This window comes from Ranitomeya imitator, chromosome 4 (assembly GCF_032444005.1).
Source record: "Ranitomeya imitator isolate aRanImi1 chromosome 4, aRanImi1.pri, whole genome shotgun sequence".
Taxonomy (NCBI): Eukaryota; Metazoa; Chordata; class Amphibia; order Anura; family Dendrobatidae; genus Ranitomeya; species Ranitomeya imitator.
Genome location: NC_091285.1, coordinates 20,458,340 through 20,477,202, shown reverse-complemented (window position 1 = coordinate 20,477,202; position 18,863 = coordinate 20,458,340). Strand labels below are relative to the sequence as shown.

The window sequence follows — 18,863 nt, the reverse complement described above, 5'->3', positions numbered from 1 at the left end:
CACAGTGACTGCACCAGCAGAATAGTGAGTGCAGCTCTGGGGAATAATACAGGATGTAACTCAGGATCAGTAATGTAATGTATGTACACAGTGACTGCACCAGCAGAATAGTGAGTGCAGCTCTGGGGAATAATACAGGATGTAACTCAGGATCAGTAATGTAATGTATGTACACAGTGACTGCACCAGCAGAATAGTGAGTGCAGCTCTGGTGAATAATACAGGATGTAACTCAGGATCAGTAATGTAATGTATGTACAGAGTGACTGCACCAGCAGAATAGTGAGTGCAGCTCTGGAGTATAATACAGGATGTAACTCAGGATCAGTAATGTAATGTATGTACATAGTGACTGCACCAGCAGAATAGTGAGTGCAGCTCTGGAGTATAATACAGGATGTAACTCAGGATCAGTAATGTAATGTATGTACACAGTGACTGCACCAGCAGAATAGTGAGTGCAGCTCTGGAGCATAATACAGGATGTAACTCAGGATCAGTAATGTAATGTATGTACACAGTGACTGCACCAGCAGAATAGTGAGTGCAGCTCTGGGGTATAATACAGGAGGTAACTCGGGATCAGTAATGTAATCTATGTACACAGTGACTGCACCAGCAGAATAGTGAGTGCAGCTCTGGAGTATAATACAGGATGTAACTCAGGATCAGTAATGTAATGTATATACACAGTGACAGCACCAGCAGAATAGTGAGTGCAGCTCTGGAGTATAATACAGGATGTAACTCAGGATCAGTAATGTATGTACACAGTGACTGCACCAGCAGAATAGTCAGAGCAGCTCTGGAGTATAATACAGGATGTAACTCGGGATCAGTAATGTAATGTATGTACACAGTGACTGCACCAGCAGAATAGTGAGTGCAGCTCTGGGGTATAATACAGGATGTAACTCAGGATCAGTAATGTAATGTTTCTACACAGTGACTGCACCAGCAGAATAGTAAGTGCAGCTCTGGAGTATAATACAGGATGTAACTCAGGATCAGTAATGTAATGTATGTACACAGTGACTGCACCAGCAGAATAGTGAGTGCAGCTCTGGAGTATAATACAGGATGTAACTCAGGATCAGTAATGTATGTACACAGTGACTGCACCAGCAGAATAGTGAGTGCAGCTCTGGAGTATAACACAGGAGGTAAATCAGGATCAGTAATGTATGTACACAGTGACTGCACCAGCAGAATAGTGAGTGCAGCTCTGGAGTATAACACAGGAGGTAAATCAGGATCAGTAATGTATGTACACAGTGACTGCACCAGCAGAATAGTGAGTGCAGCTCTGGAGTATAACACAGGAGGTAAATCAGGATCAGTAATGTATGTACACAGTGACTGCACCAGCAGAATAGTGAGTGCAGCTCTGGGGTATAATACAGGAGGTAAATCAGGATCAGTAATGTATGTACACAGTGACTGCACCAGCAGAATAGTGAGTGTAGCTCTGGGGTATAATACAGGATGTAACTCAGGATCAGTAATGTAATGTATGTACACAGTGACTGCACCAGCAGAATAGTGAGTGCAGCTCTGGAGTATAATACAGGATGTAACTCAGGATCAGTAATGTATGTACACAGTGACTGCACCAACAGAATAGTGAGTGCAGCTCTGGGGTATAATACAGGATGTAACTCAGGATCAGTAATGTAATGTATGTACACAGTGACTGCACCAGCAGAATAGTGAGTGCAGCTCTGGGGTATAATACAGGATGTAGCCGTCAGTGACAGCTTCCTCTCATCTTCAGGCCTCGTTCCTCTCCGATCAGCCGGAGCCGTACCTCCCGTTCCTCTCCCGATTCATCGAGACGCAGATGTTCGCCACGTTCATTGATAATAAGATCATGTCTCTCTGGGAAGAGAAGGAACCTCTGCTCCGAGTGTTTGATTCCCGCATTGAGAAAATCCGGCTTTACAACGTCCGGGCACCAGCCATTCGGACCTCCACGTACCAGTCGTGTGCCACCTTGAAGGAGGCCGGTACGTCTTGTGGGCAGTGTTGCGTTTTCCGGGGGTTGTTTCATGGGTGGAATCCTCCTTTGTTCCTCGCGTTATTTCTCACGCTCTGCTGATTATCGGAGTGCGGTTGGGATGTCGTCCTTTTCCCTCAGCAGATTGTGGACTCGTAGAGACGTGGACTCGCAGTGAAGCCTTCGCCATGTGGAATCCTCCTCGTCCTCACCATGTTTGCCTAACGGCTCGGTGCCGGTCGCTTCGCCGGCATTAACCCTCCGGCCTCTTAACGTTACTCCTAATTCTTACTTTTAGGTTTCCTGGTCCTCCAGCAATTACCGACTGTTCACATTGAAGCCCCAAAGCCACATACATTGTGCACAGGAGGGAATCAGACGGATTGTAAATGCGTTTTTACATTTTTTTTTTTTTCTTTTTACATGTCCTAAACTCACCTTTTTTTTCTTGTTTTGTTCCCACCTTCACTTTGTTGCAGGCTTTACTCACTTATAACAAGTTTGTGCAATGTTCTCCCCCTCCCGTCAGTACTATATTGGGGATTTGCGTAAAGGAAGGAACTAAAAAGCAAAGCCCTTTATCTATACATCAAAAATGTGAAAACCGTTTTTCGATATCTTAATTCTAACCTGAGCTATGAGCGTTTAAAGTTACAGGCCTAAAGCCTGAGGCTGCACTACTGAGGCAATCTCATGACTACAGCCTCTTCTGTGGGCATAGTGCAGAATATAATGTTGTCAATATATATATACATATATATAGTTGTTTGGATGCCATGGAAGGACTTCATCAGGCAGATCAAAAGAGGCAATATCCGGATCTCTCAGTAGTGCAGCCTCAGGCTTTGGGCCTTTAGCTTCAAATTATTATATCTCAGCATAGAAATAAGGTATCAGAAAACGGTTTTCATATTAATGTACAGTATAAAGGGTTCTACGATCGATCTGTTTTAAGTAGCAGTTCCCGAATATTGTGTTATATTGGCGGTGGAGTCATGCCCTAACTTTTTTATTTGAGGGACAATGCATTTGTCTGTTCTTCGATGCCCCTGACTGATGTATTCATTGTTCCAGCTGTGTCCATCGAGCAGCGTCTGACAAAGATGGATCACACGGCCATCCACCCTCACCTGCTGGACATGAAGATCGGACAAGGGAAATACGAGCAGGGATTCTTCCCCAAACTGCAGTCAGACGTTCTGCTGAACGGGCCGATCAGCAACAAGTAAGAACCTGTTCTGCACACGAAGGATTCAGAGCGAGAATTCCTGCAATGCTTCATGTCCGGATTATCCTCCGAGTCCTGTTATGTCATCGCCTGCAGCGGCCATTTATATAATACTACCCATAGCCACATGGAAAACTTCTATAATACTGCCCCCTATGTACAAGAATATAACTACTATAATACTGCCTCTATATACAAGAATATAACTACTATAATACTGCCCCTATACACAAGAATATAACTACTATAATACTGCCACTATGTACAAGAATATAACTACTATAATACTGCCCCTGTATACAAGAATGTAACTACTATAATACTGCCCCTGTATACAAGAATGTAACTACTATAATACTGCCCCTGTATACAAGAATGTAACTACTATAATACTGCTCCTATGTACAAGAATATACCTACTATAATACTGCCCCTATATACAAGAATATAACTACTATAATACTGCCCCTATACACAAGAATATAACTACTATAATACTGCCACTATGTACAAGAATATAACTACTATAATACTGCCCCTGTATACAAGAATATAACTACTATAATACTGCCCCTGTATACAAGAATGTAACTACTATAATACTGCCCCTATGTACAAGAATGTAACTACTATAATACTGCTCCTATGTACAAGAATATACCTACTATAATACTGCCCCTATATACAAGAATATAACTACTATAATACTGCCCCTATATACAAGAATGTAACTACTATAATACTCATCATCCTATAAAATACGACGCTATGTAGATAAATTAAGTTTTCTGATAATAAAAGTAATGAGTTCACATAATCTTGAGGCATCTATGCGCCACTTTGTATGTAAATGAGTTGCAGCCTCATGAATATTAATATTTGTTACAAAATTCTGATGAGCCCCGGGCCGTTTTGTGTGTGTGCAGCAGTGTATATGCGGTACTGTGCGGTATTATTTCTATGTAGCAGCACATTATGTGGATGAGTGTTTCCGCCTGTTATCCTCTGTCTTGTATCTACAGTCGGTGGGTCAGCCGGAACGCCACGGCGCAGCGGAGGAAGGATCGCCAGCGGCAGCACTCGGAACACCTCGGATTGGACAACGACTTGAGGGAGGTACGTCGTCGCGGCGTGTGACCGCCAACCCCATGCAAAAGATGGGAAATTGCTCCGCTCTCATCTCTTTTAATCGCTTTGCCCTCGCTAATTATTTGCACGTCTTGAATTAACCTCTTACCTTCAGCTTTCCTGCTCTGTGATCGGCGCCCCCTCTCGTCCCCAGGTCATGTCTGGTATTGCAGTTAATAGGGCTGAGCTGCGGTACTATAGATTTAACGTAAGGGTCAGAGCTGCGCAGCATCCCATAATATTACTTTGGGTTGTTCTAGCCTATGGGGCCTTAATTTAAAAAAAAAAAAAATTGGGAAAATTTACTTTTAATCTGGCGATAAGGAGTTATGACAGATATTACAAAATAATTTATTGTATTAAAAAAATAAATTTAAAAGAAAAAATTAAATATTGTAGAATTTCTTTAATCCGGCATCTGATAGTCTAGAAATTTTTTAAATCCTGTTAGCGAGGTGAACTAACATTCGGACAGATGATGGGAAGGTGATAATGATGATCTGTAATGGTTTTTTTTTTTTTTTTTGGCCTGGCGGATGATCAGGAGGCGGGTCCCCTTGTGTCTGGGTTGGTTGAGGTCACAGTCTGGCGCCTGCTCCTGATCACGGACGGCCAAGTGAATGATTAATGCCGCTCTTCTGCTCCGATATTAATTCTGCTCACAGCATAGCCGGCACGTCATGTAATTTAGGCCTGATCACTAATGAAAGCACCGCGTCTAACGAGGAGATGAATACAGTTTAAATGGCTCTTAAAGGCACAGGTCACTTTTTTTTTTTGTTATGAAATGCTTTGGATTGGATCTAATATCATACACTCCGTGCGTCCGCCATAGAATAGTCCCCTTGGCGGTATAAATCCTAGACCAATGTGCTCCAATTCTATTTCCCTGCAGCCGCCACTAGAGGGAGCTCACTGCGTACTGCTGTATCCTTGCTATGCAGTGAGCTCCCTCTAGTGGTGGCTGCAGAATATTAGCCTTTATCCAGCAGGGGATTTGGAGCTCTGTATCAGAAAAACAAAACCTCCGACCGCTCTGCATATAATATTGGAATAAGTATCAGCGCCTGACGATGGATCTTCCCTGCCCCCCCCTGGAACTCCTTGATTTGCTTCCATTTTAGCGATGGCTCGTTCCCTCTGGGCCACATGCCGTGCATGAATGGCTTCCATTGTAGCAGACAGTGGGCACGCCTCATGCTTGGAATAGTTTCCCAGATTCCTGTCCGTCCAGATAATCCGCCCTCTCAGCTGGTGACATTTCTTTCCTCCCGGACTTCACATTTCATGTTCACCTTCCATTTCCTTCCTCTTGTCATCACTGCGCAGGTTTCCTGCCAACCTAATACGGAGACTAACTACATGAAATTTAAAGGGCAACTCCCCCTCAATGCCAAAACTACCTGTCCTCAAGTGGTCGTAAACATGGCCGCCATTACACCTTGTGGCTGCAATTCCAACTCTGACCAGTGTGGTGCTGTTTTACCCCCCAAACAGTTTGCTTTACTGCATGCTGTAATCTGTCTTGTTCAGACTTTGGTGGGGTCCATATGGTTGGAACACTGCTGATCAGACGTACGCTATCAAATTTATTGTGGAAGAACTATTCGGCGGTGTACATCTGTTTCCAGCGCTGTCCTCAGACACTCGACAGGCGTGCCTGGAATATTAAAATTGCCAGATCCTTTGTGATTGCCACGGGGGATCTGCTAGGAAATTGCAGCCTGAGACAGCGGGACACCGCAGGAATAGATTATTGAATCGTATCTGTATGGAGGCAGACTAATAACACCTTGAAAGAGTTTTGCCTCACTGAGCCACCTTAGGTCTCACTGAGCCACCTCATTCATAGCTATAGGTTAAGGCTTGGTCATTCATATACATATTATTTTTTTAATACAGGAATGCAGATGATCAATCGATTTGATCAGTCCGATCGTGCCAGACCTAACCAGTAGATCAAACGGCTCTTTGATCACTTTGGCAGTCACATAAAATAAAATATAGGTTCTCATCAAGACCAATTTCAGGGTTACCCTCTAACCTTTTCCTATTTTTTTTCCTTCACAAACTGACATGGTGGTAAATCCAGGGTGCATCAGATCCTTTTAATCAGTCCTTATATCTATAAATTTCCAGCCTTTCTCCCTTTTTAAACTCGATGACGCAAGTCGTCTTCAATCTCTTGTCAGTAGGTAGTAAAGTGGCTGCAATTCCATTTTCAACCACAGTGGTGCTGTTTTCCCCAAATGAAACCAATACATTGCTTTACTGCGTGCTGCAATCTCTCTGTATCAGGCTTAAATTTAGTGTTTAAACCATTGGGACCTCACCAAATTATTAAAGAACCCATTTAGAATATATATATATACATAATATATGTAATATTCTCACCGGGAAATACAAGTCCTTGATTTTGTCGTCTTCGTCAAAATTTCCATTCGGCCATGTTGAAAAGCTGAACCTGAAGCTGGTAAATGGATATAACCCGTACAACATCCATCTAAAAATTTATAAAACGGGTTATTTTAGGTGGCGTTGCCCTTTAAGGTGACTTTTTTCGCGATGTCATTTTTTTTTGGTTGCAGCCATTGTTTGATTTGTGCCTTTTTTATGTTGCTATTCTGTATTTACTTTGTCTTCTTTTTTTTTTCCTTTGCTCCGGGTCATGTGCATGCCTGCCTGCGTCTTCTCTTTACGTTCTGTCCTCCCTCTCGCGGTGGGGGTTGTGCTCCTCATTAAGCCGTCAGAGGAGAACTTACTCCGCCAGAACTCTATGGCATTCTGGGAGTGGGATAAGGGCTTCCCCGCTCCCGTACGGCCTCCCAAAAAATCCTTCTCAGAGTGCTGCCTGGTACGTCTGTCTTGTTTGCTCAGGTTTACAGCCGCTTTGCACCTTTTTCGAAACCTCACGACTCGTAGATGGGCTTTGTAGTGTCGATCACTTTGAACCCCGCCGCTTCTCATCCCATCGCTTGCCTTCCCGCGCCCCCCACGCTTTGATGCGCTTTTTGATCACAGCTGAGCTTTTGCCACCATTGTGTGCAGTGTTTATTTTACTATCTCTTGTCATTTTTGCCCTTTCACACGCACAAAACAAGTAGCATGCGTGCAAAAAAAAAGGGGATTTTTGGCAGATTTAGCTACATTTGTGATCTACTGATCCTATAGATGAGTTTGTCGGTCATAAACCTGGAAGTTGGCTAAACCACAGCTTTTTCTAATGTTTATGGGGGTGTCCCGACTCTATACTGACTTCAAAATGTATTGGAAAAATTGGATGGGGCATGTTGAATTTCAGCATGCCCAATCTTTTTTTTATTTTCAAGAATATAAGCCTCTGCCAGAAGTGATTGGCAGCAGCTTTCTCTACACTACCCATTGAAAATAAACAGACAAGTATACATAATAAATTATTGACTGTGTCCAACTTCAGTTTTTAAAAAAAAACAAAAACCTTTAAAATTAGTTTTTTAATTTTTTTTTCCAACTGTTCTACATTCCAATGCGTCTCCAAGGTAACCGGTTACAAATGTATCCTACAATCCCATTCCCGAACCCCGTACCTCTTCCTATTTTTTGTTAATAAATGTTTTGCTTAGTTAAAAGGGTCCTGACTACGCAGGATTTGTTTGTAGTCTGTAACCATGGAGACGCATACGTCTTCATTAGAGCTGTTAAGTCATTTTTTTTTTCCGGACTTTAAAGGGGTTTTCTGTTTTCTCTACTTAAAAGTCAACCCACCCTTATGATTTGTGAGGGTCTCGCACAGCACCATTATTAATTATTCATTATATCAAGATTTTCCTGCGATTACTGGATATGGTTTTTAACCCTTTTTCCTCCAAGGATTTCGAAGCTTTTTTTTTTTTTTTTTTTTTTTTAAATTGTCATTTCGGTAAATGCTGCTTTTGTACCGTCCCTTTAAGAAAGGAAATAAAAGCCAGATGAATAAAGGCGCCTGATCCTTTTTTATTTTCATCCGCTTTCATTAGGAGATAATAGCGCTGCCTTCTGCTCTATTGTTCCTTAGTGAATGGCCGCCGAAAACCATCCTGCGTTCTCCTTAGTCGCCCCCCTTTTCCTATGCAAATAAAGATATATAGGACATTGGAGGTCAAAACTACTGCCGTGATCTAAATACCGCGATCTATATGCCGGGATCACTGCGGTATTATTAGTCACAGATTGACCCGGATCAATAATTACGGTAGATCCAAAATATAACCGCTATACAGATTCGGAATGACCGACCCCCTTGAAATTTCGGATTCAGGAGAAAATAATGAATTCCAATAATCGCTCTCGTTACTCATCGCTTTTTGTCTTCTAAAAATTTCAGAAATACATGCAGGAGGCACGGAGCTTGGGGAAAACCGTTCGACAGCCCAAATTGTCAGATCTGTCCCCGGCGGTGATCGCGCAGACGAATTCAAAGTTTGTGGAAGGATTACTGAAGGAATGCCGAATGAAGGTGAGAGACGCTCGTGCCCCCCCGTCGTCGTCTTTGGGAGCAGAAATCTGGAGAGAACTTCTATTGATCGTTCTCGGTGCGCTAAGAATCATAAAGCCTAGAAGGAGAGCGCTAAAGGTGCGGAGGGAGCGCGTAGGATGGCTGCAGAAAGAGTAAGGTACAGTCTCCGAGAGAGCGAGACTGTGAGCGTGCTACAGACGCAGAGCGTGTGCGTGAGCAAGACATGGCGCTATAAATGCAGGAAGAAAGCAGAAAGAAAGCCTGTGATGGCAAGCTAGATGTAGAAAGGACATGCATGCGTGCGCGCTGCAGATGTGTGCAGGGTGGACTGAATGCTGATGATATAGATGAGCACGGTGGGAGAGGGGGATTGAGCACGCCGTAGATGTTCACATTGAAGGAGAGAGACAGAGCCTGCACGCTGTAGATGCACACGGTGGAGGAGATGGATTTGAGCGGTGGGAGAGAGGGATTGAGCACGGCATTGATGCGCACAGTGGGAGAGGAGGATTTGAGGGCACCGTAGATGCACACGGTGGAGGAGTGGTATTGAGCACGCCGTAGATGCACATCGTGGAGGAGTGGTATTGAGCACGCCGTAGATGCACACGGTGGAGGAGAGGGATTGAGCGCTCTGTAGATGCACACGGTGGGGGAGAGGTATTGAGCATGCCGTAGATGCACACGGTGGGGGAGAGGTATTGAGCGCGTCGTAGATGCACACAGTGGAGGAGAGGGATTGAGCATGCCGTAGATGCACACAGTGGAGGAGAGGGATTAAACACTCCGTAGATGCACATGGTGCAGGAGAGGGATTGAGCACGCCGTAGATGCACACGGTGGAGGAGAGGTATTGAGCAAGCTTTAGAGGTGCACGGTTGAGGAGAGGGATTGAGCGTGACGTAGATGCACACGGTGGAGGAGAGGGATTGAGCGCGACGTAGATGCACACGGTGGAGGAGAGGGATTGAGCGCGACGTAGATGCACACGGTGGAGGAGAGGGATTGAGCGCAACGTAGATGCACACGGTGGAGGAGAGGGATTGAGCGCAACGTAGATGCACACGGTGGAGGAGAGGGATTGAGCGCGTCGTAGATGCACACGGTGGAGGAGAGGTATTGAGCACGCTATAGATGCACACGGTAGAGGAGAGGGATTGAGCATGCCGTAGATGTACACAGTGGAGGAGAGGGATTAAACACTCCGTAGATGCACACGGTGGAGGAGAGGGATTAAGCACTCCGTAGATGCACACGGTAGAGGAGAGGGATTGAGCGCGCCGTAGATGCACACGGTGGAGGAGAGGTATTGAGCAAGCTTTAGAGGTGCACGGTTGAGGAGAGGGATTGAGCGCGATGTAGATGCACACGGTAGAGGAGAGGGATTGAGCATGCCGTAGATGCACACGGTGGAGGAGAGGTATTGAGCATGCCGTAGATGCACACAGTGGAGGAGAGGGATTGAGCGCGACGTAGATGCACACAGTGGAGGAGAGGGATTGAGCGTGACGTAGATGCACACGGTGGAGGAGCGGTATTGAGCATGCCGTAGATGCACATGGTGGAGGAGAGGGATTGAGCGCGATGTAGATGCATACGGTGGAGGAGAGGGATTGAGCGCGACGTAGATGCATACGGTGGAGGAGAGGGATTGAGCGCGACTTAGATGCACACGGTGGAGGAGAGGGATTGAGCGCGACGTAGATGCACACGGTGGAGGAGAGGGATTGAGCGCGACGTAGATGCACACGGTGGAGGAGAGGGATTGAGCGCGACGTAGATGCACACGGTGGAGGAGAGGGATTGAGCGCGACGTAGATGCACACGGTGGAGGAGAGGGATTGAGCGCGACGTAGATGCACACGGTGGAGGAGAGGGATTGAGCGCGACGTAGATGCACACGGTGGAGGAGAGGGATTGAGCGCGACGTAGATGCACACGGTGGAGGAGAGGGATTGAGCGCGACGTAGATGCACACGGTGGAGGAGAGGGATTGAGCGCGACGTAGATGCATACGGTGGAGGAGAGGGATTGAGCGCGACGTAGATGCACACGGAGGAGAGGGATTGAGCACGCTATAGATGCGCACGGTGGAGGAGAGGGATTGAGCACGCTATAGATGCACACGGTGGAGGAGAGGGATTGAGCACGCTATAGATGCACACGGTGGAGGAGAGGAATTGAGCGCGCTATAGATGCACACGGTGGAGGAGAGGGATTGAGCGCGCTATAGATGCACACGGTGGAGGAGAGGGATTGAGCACGCTATAGATGCACACGGTGGAGGAGAGGGATTGAGCAAGCTTTAGAGGTGCACGGATGAGGAGAGGGACTGGGCACTCGCGCTGTAGGTGCGCACGGTGGGAGATGAGGCGCTCGCTAAATACAGAAAGAGCAATCTAAAAGCAGAGCGAATGTCACTACAGATGCAAAGAAAACATGAGCGCGCTCTACAGATGCGGGGAGGGGAATCTACCGCACAACAATAGCTGCGAAGCCCGAGACACACAGCTGCCTGACTTAGTGGGCAGGACGTGGCATACAGCGCGCCACAGGGTGCAAAAAGATGATTAAAGTGAGCTAATAACCTGGAGGTGGCGTGGGTCTAGCGTCTACACGTCCTCCATGTATCTTACAGCTTGATAACGAGACCTCACCGGATCTAGTTCTCAGCTGTCTCCTTTTCGGTCTAAATAGATCTGCCCCGATACGTCCTGGAAAGCATCACTTTCCACAAATGATTAAACGACTTCCTTAAAATTAAAAGCCGCCTTCCGTCCAACCGAGGAGGGGCAGGAGGGCGGCGATGTGGTAAATGTGGCACTTACAGCCAGACTAATTAACGATGATGCAGACTAAATGGCTGTCAGACTGGTTCCAGGCTGGAGAGTAATGGCCGGCTCAGCGAGCACTGGGTCTGGGGTGGGAGGGCGTATAATGGCTGTGCAGGTTTCCTGCCCGGTAACGGGTGACGCTGATGTTCTCTTCTGTCTGATCAGACGAAGCGCATGCTGGTAGAGAAGATGGGGCACGAAGCTGTGGAGCTGGGACACGCGGACGCCAATATTACAGGACTAGAAGAGAACACGCTGATCGCCAGCCTGTGCGACCTCCTGGAGAGGATCTGGAGTCACGGCCTGCAGGTCAAACAGGTAATCTAGCGGGAGCGTGCGTGACCCTCCGCACCAAACTGCTTCATACAGCGGAGAGTGGCGCGGACTGTCGGTGCGGTGGTGCCAGTAATGTACCAGTGAGACTGATATCTGCCCGCATGTTCCACCACGTGTAAAGGCCATTACTGCAGATTAACCATTACATGGCTCGCCCCAGTCTGACTCCTCACACCCTTACTGTACTGCTTAGAGGGACTGCCTTCAGTCAGCTCCCCCTAGTGGCCACCGGAGGCGGTGCGAATTACATCCTGTGTCTGTATAGCACAACAGGGAATCTGACTTTTCCTTTAAAAGTGACAGATTTGGCTTTATACATTTTTTGTGATCGTTTCAGGGAAAATCTGCCTTATGGTCTCATTTGGTCCAGTATCAAGAAAGGGAGGAGCGGCATGAGCATAATCTGGAATCGCCAAGTAAGTCTCCGCCGAATCCAGTAGGGCGTCAGTCACTATTGGCCGCCATTACTCTGCCCATAAGAGCCGCCATTGCTTTACAGCATACCCCCTTTAACTCCTGTATAAAATTAGTATTGTATTTATGGATATGAAATATAATATAGAAGATTTATTTATAGATATACATTTTAATATTTAATATATAATTTTTTTATATATTATAATATATATTTAATATATATATATATATATATATATATATATATATATATATATATATATATATATATATATACACATATACATACAGTGGGGCAAAAAAGTATTTAGTCAGTCAGCAATAGTGCAAGTTCCACCACTTAAAAAGGTGAGAGGCGTCTGTAATTTACATCATAGGTAGACCTCAACTATGGGAGACAAACTGAGAAAAAAAAATCCAGAAAATCACATTGTCTGTTTTTTTAACATTTTATTTGCATATTATGGTGGAAAATAAGTATTTGGTCAGAAACAAAATTTCATCTCAACACTTTGTAATACATCCTTTGTTGGCAATGACAGAGGTCAAACGTTTTCTGTAAGTCTTCACAAGGTTGCCACACACTGTTGTTGGTATGTTGACCCATTCCTCCATGCAGATCTCCTCTAGAGCAGTGATGTTTTTGGCTTTTCGCTTGGCAACACGGACTTTCAACTCCCTCCAAAGGTTTTCTATAGGGTTGAGATCTGGAGACTGGCTAGGCCACTCCAGGACCTTGAAATGCTTCTTACGAAGCCACTCCTTCGTTGCCCTGGCGGTGTGCTTTGGATCATTGTCATGTTGAAAGACCCAGCCACGTTTCATCTTCAATGCCCTTGCTGATGGAAGGAGGTTTGCACTCAAAATCTCACGATATATGGCCCCATTCATTCTTTCATGTACCCGGATCAGTCGTCCTGGCCCCTTTGCAGAGAAACAGCCCCAAAGCATGATGTTTCCACCACCATGCTTTACAGTAGGTATGGTGTTTGATGGATGCAACTCAGTATTCTTTTTCCTCCAAACACGACAAGTTGTGTTTCTACCAAACAGTTCCAGTTTGGTTTCATCATACCATAGGACATTCTCCCAAAACTCCTCTAGATCATCCAAATGTTCTCTAGCAAACTTCAGATGGGCCCGGACATGTACTGGCTTAAGCAGTGGGACACGTCTGGCACTGCAGGATCTGAGTCCATGGTGGCGTAGTGTGTTACTTATGGTAGGCCTTGTTACATTGGTCCCAGCTCTCTGCAGTTCATTCACTAGGTCCCCCCGCGTGGTTCTGGGATTTTTGCTCACCGTTCTTGTGATCATTCTGACCCCACGGGGTGGGATTTTGCGTGGAGCCCCAGATCGAGGGAGATTATCAGTGGTCTTGTATGTCTTCCATTTTCTAATTATTGCTCCCACTGTTGATTTCTTCACTCCAAGCTGGTTGGCTATTGCAGATTCAGTCTTCCCAGCCTGGTGCAGGGCTACAATTTTGTTTCTGGTGTCCTTTGACAGCTCTTTGGTCTTCACCATAGTGGAGTTTGGAGTCAGACTGTTTGAGGGTGTGCACAGGTGTCTTTTTATACTGATAACAAGTTTAAACAGGTGCCATTACTACAGGTAATGAGTGGAGGAAAGAGGAGACTCTTAAAGAAGAAGTTACAGGTCTGTGAGAGCCAGAAATCTTGATTGTTTGTTTCTGACCAAATACTTATTTTCCACCATAATATGCAAATAAAATGTTAAAAAAACAGACAATGTGATTTTCTGGATTTTTATTTCTCAGTTTGTCTCCCATAGTTGAGGTCTACCTATGATGTAAATTACAGACGCCTCTCATCTTTTTAAGTGGTGGAACTTGCACTATTGCTGACTGACTAAATACTTTTTTGCCCCACTTTGTGTGTGTGTGTGTGTGTGTGTATATATATATATATATATATATATATATATATATATATATATATATATATATATATATATATATATATATATATATATATATATATATATATATATATATATATATATATAATTTTTTTTTTCTTTTTTTGTATTTTTAGATAAAAGAACATAAATTATAATATAAATGATAAAATAAATAATAAAGTGATAAATAATACAAATTTCTAATATTCCCCCCCCACTCATACTTTTGTAAAGTAGATATTCTACATGAGATTTATCATTTTTTTTTCTTCTCTAAATGAAAAGTTGGGCTGGGCCCCGAGCGGAGAAGATCGGACACTAGCGTTCCCATGCCGTCCTTGCGAGTGTCACTTATTCAGGACATGAGGTACGTAGGAGGACATAAGCCCGGTACGGGAGCGTGCAGAGCTAGAACTGTAAACCTCCATTAGCCAATATTTTTGGCAATATATTAACTTTTCCTAACAATGGTTGAAGTTCAATTCTGCCGATACAGAGCGCCGAGTCCACTTCAGAAAGGTGGATGTAAATGACCGCCGGAAGCCGCCACTAGAGGGAGCTCACTGCAAACTATCTTGATGTTGAGCTCCCTCTAGTGGTGATTATCGAGGCAGCCAGTTGATCATAAGTGAGCTTAGAAGATCGTTCGGGAGATCACAGGAGCCAGTAAAGATGCGACCACCAAAGAGCAAATAAAAAGGTGCTCATAACGTGTAACAGATAAATTGGCTGCTTCGGTCACCACTAGGGGGAGCTCACTGAGAACTCATTCATTTCTACAGCTGCCAATGATCCATTATCAGACTCCCCCTAGTGGTTACCGGAATAATCACAGCAGAGGCAAAGTTACTTCTGTAATGCGCCCTCCTACCTCTGGTCTTCTCATTTTTTACTAGATGTTCACATCACAGGCTAAGAAATCGGAGTATGAATAATTTACTTTCCCACGCTTTCTGGCATCAAATATTTATAGTGTTGCTTTTGGCCATTGATCACCAAGCTGACAAGTCAGGGGGATTTATAGGATTTTTGCTTCCTTTTTTTCTGTTTCTTTAGCCTGCAGCATGTTTTTCTTAAAGGGGAATGCGCACTATTGAAGAAGAGAACTGTCACCTATCTGACATTTACTGCAAGGTAGCAGAGTTCCTGATTACATAAGATGGGAAATGTAATACTCCAAGGCTTTTTTTTTTGCAACTTTTCAAAGTGTCTGATGAATTGCGGCCTTTTTATGTTGTAGGAAAGATCACACATTCATTTTTCTTTTTTTTCATTTACCTGCAGCAACCACTAGATGGAGCTCTCTTTATACATGTTTGCAGGAATTCCATTATAATGCAGTATCAGCAGAGCCCCCTCTAGTGGACAGGAGGACTGCTGAACAAATACAAATGCATCCATATGTATTAATTTATATATATATATATATATATATATATATATATATATATATATATATATATAATTTTTTTTTAATTCTAGACATATCCAGAACTTGAGTGTTATAAAGACTGATGTGGGCAGAGCGCGGGGCTGGATACGACTATCCTTGGAGAAGAAGTTATTGTCCCAGCATCTCAAGCAGCTTCTCACCAACCAGATGCTCACCAAGTGAGTGCGACTGCCCCGAGCGTGCCAACATATCTGTGGGGACTGTGATGGCTGGTTTACCGCCTGCCTGGACCCGTGTCATATGGTTCTAGCGGCGCTACCTGCCTGGTGCTCATATTATATTTGTAGCAGTCCTACCTGCTGTAAAGTCGTATGGTTCTAACTGCGCTGCCTGCCCGGACTGATGTCATATAGGTCAGAGCTAGCTGCACTACCTGCCCGGACTGATGTCATATAGTTCAGGACTAGCTGCACTCCCTGCTTGGACTGATGTCATATAGGTCAGGACTAGCTGCGCTCCCTGCCTGGAGTGATGTCATATAGGTCAGGACTAGCTGCGCTCCCTGCTTGGACTGATGTCATATAGGTCAGGACTAGCTGCACTCCCTGCTTGGACTGATGTCATATAGGTCAGGACTAGCTGCGCTCCCTGCCTGGAGTGATGTCATATAGGTCAGGACTAGCTGCGCTCCCTGCCCGGACCGATGTCATATAGTTCAGGACTAGCTGCGCTCCCTGCCCGGACTGATGTCATATAGTTCAGAGCTAGCTGCACTCCCTGCCCGGACTGATGTCATATAGTTCAGAGCTAGCTGCACTCCCTGCCCGGACTGATGTCATATAGTTCAGAGCTAGCTGCACTCCCTGCCCGGACTGATGTCATATAGTTCAGAGCTAGCTGCACTCCCTGCCCGGACTGATGTCATATAGTTCAGGACTAGCTGCAGTCCCTGCCCGGACTGATGTGATATAGGTCAGAGCTAGCTGCACTCCCTGCCCGGACTGATGTCATTTAGGTCAAAGCTAGCTGCACTCCCTGCCTGGACTGATGTCATATAGTTCAGGACTAGCTGCAGTCCCTGCCCGGACTGATGTGATATAGGTCAGAGCTAGCTGCACTCCCTGCCTGGACTGATGTGATATAGGTCAGAGCTAGCTGCACTCCCTGCCCGGACTGATGTCATATAGTTCAGGACTAGCTGCACTCCCTGCCCGGACTGATGTCATATAGGTCAGAGCTAGCTGCACTCCCTGCCCGGACTGATGTCATATAGGTCAGAGCTAGCTGCACTCCCTGCCCGGACCGATGTCATATAGTTCAGGACTAGCTGCACTCCCTGCCCGGACTGATGTCATATAGTTCAGAGCTAGCTGCACTCCCTGCCCGGACTGATGTCATATAGTTCAGGACTAGCTGCACTCCCTGCCCGGACTGATGTCATATAGGTCAGAGCTAGCTGCACTCCCTGCCCGGACTGATGTCATATAGGTCAGAGCTAGCTGCACTCCCTGCCCGGACCGATGTCATATAGTTCAGGACTAGCTGCACTCCCTGCCCGGACTGATGTCATATAGTTCAGAGCTAGCTGCACTCCCTGCCCGGACTGATGTCATATAGGTCAGAGCTAGCTGCACTCCCTGCCCGGACTGATGTCATATAGTTCAGGACTAGCTTCTCTCCCTGCCCAGACCGATGTCATATAGTTCAGGACTAGCTGCACTCCCTGCCCGGACTGACGTCACCTGGTTCTAGCTTTGCCATCTGCCCGCACCGGTGCAGACTGATATCCGGCTGGCAGGAGGTGATTGTTCTCTGCTTTGCAGCAGGTTGTATGGATCTGGGGGCGCTGATTCTCCTCTAGATCGCGGCAGGACATGTGCTCCTAGAGGTGCTGATTACTGTTTTTCTCGCAGGAAGTTATACAAGCGCTACGCCTTCCTACGCTGCGAGGAGGAGAAGGAGCAGTTTCTCTACCATCTCCTCTCTCTGAACGCTGTGGACTACTTCTGCTTCACCAGCGTTTTCACCACCATCCGTAAGTGACGTCGGGTTTCCCTATTCTCACTTTCTGAACAGTAAGAGGAACACTCGCAAAAAACTGATACCTGCATCACTTCTGCAGTCCCTACCGGAGCTATAATGTGGAGTACCCCTTAAAATTCTCCATTAAAATCTTTTATCTTTCCCGGCCCTGATGTCCGTTGTCCTCCGATAACCCATCAGTTCTCATATCCTGGGCTCATTAGGCCGGTAACGACCCGATGAAAGGCTTTATTGTGCAATCTCGCTGCTTTAGACCCAATTTACGTGTCAGGACTCTGTATGAAAAGTGGGTCAGAGAGAAGTCTGAGGTCTTCACGTCACATAATTATTATTTTTTTTCCTGTCTCCAGTGATTCCATACCGAGCGCTGATTATCCCCATCAAGAAGCTGAGCAATGCCATCACCACGTCCAATCCGTGGGTGTGCGTCTCCGGAGAGCTGGGGGACACCGGAGTCATGCAGATCCCCAAGAACCTGCTGGAGATGACATTTGAGGTTTGTCGCCATCGGAAAGGTCTCACGTCCTTGTCAGTAGTCATCACGTTACGGCTCGAGGGATCCGCGGTGACATTTGGCTGCACTTTTGTTGGTTTCTTCTCTGTAGATCATGCACGATGTCTTAATATTCCTTCCCTAATTCATCATTTTAAGATGAAAAACCATCAACCAACTGCTGTCGTTGGACCTTTTCTACACCTATAATCTTTTATAAAACAACACTCCACCTTTAATACTCTTTTCGTAATGGTGTTGTCGCATATTTTTATTTTTCCTATTTGCAACTTAGAAACCATCAACAAACTGCTGTTGACAGATCTTGTATTTGTAAAATAAATATTTAATGATGAGTACTAGGCATATCATAACTGACTGCTCCATCTTGAGGCTATGTGCACACGTTCAGGAATTCATGCAGAAAATTCCTGTGGAAATCCAGACATTTCTGCCAGATTTCCGCAAGAAATCCGCATGCGTTTTTTTGCACGTTTTTTGCGCGTTTTTTTTTTTCCGGACATTTCCCAATGCATTAGACAGTGGGAATTCCGCAAAAAAAACGCAAAATTAATGAACATGTTCATTATTTTTCTGC

General features: G+C 45.3%; 1 protein-coding gene across 2 annotated transcripts in view; it reads left to right on the top strand.

The window, feature by feature from the left end:
* DENND5B (DENN domain containing 5B) overlaps positions 1-18,863 on the top strand; it is a 70,967-nt gene that overhangs the window by 29,497 nt on the left and 22,607 nt on the right. For both annotated transcript variants that reach the window (XM_069763283.1, XM_069763282.1), the window contains 10 exons: positions 1,775-2,006; positions 3,071-3,221; positions 4,247-4,340; positions 8,695-8,826; positions 11,826-11,978; positions 12,334-12,412; positions 14,622-14,703; positions 15,819-15,947; positions 17,643-17,764; positions 18,123-18,268. In XM_069763283.1, coding sequence (XP_069619384.1) covers positions 1,775-2,006; positions 3,071-3,221; positions 4,247-4,340; positions 8,695-8,826; positions 11,826-11,978; positions 12,334-12,412; positions 14,622-14,703; positions 15,819-15,947; positions 17,643-17,764; positions 18,123-18,268 — 1,320 coding nt within the window. The remainder of the gene's footprint in view (positions 1-1,774; positions 2,007-3,070; positions 3,222-4,246; positions 4,341-8,694; positions 8,827-11,825; positions 11,979-12,333; positions 12,413-14,621; positions 14,704-15,818; positions 15,948-17,642; positions 17,765-18,122; positions 18,269-18,863) is intronic.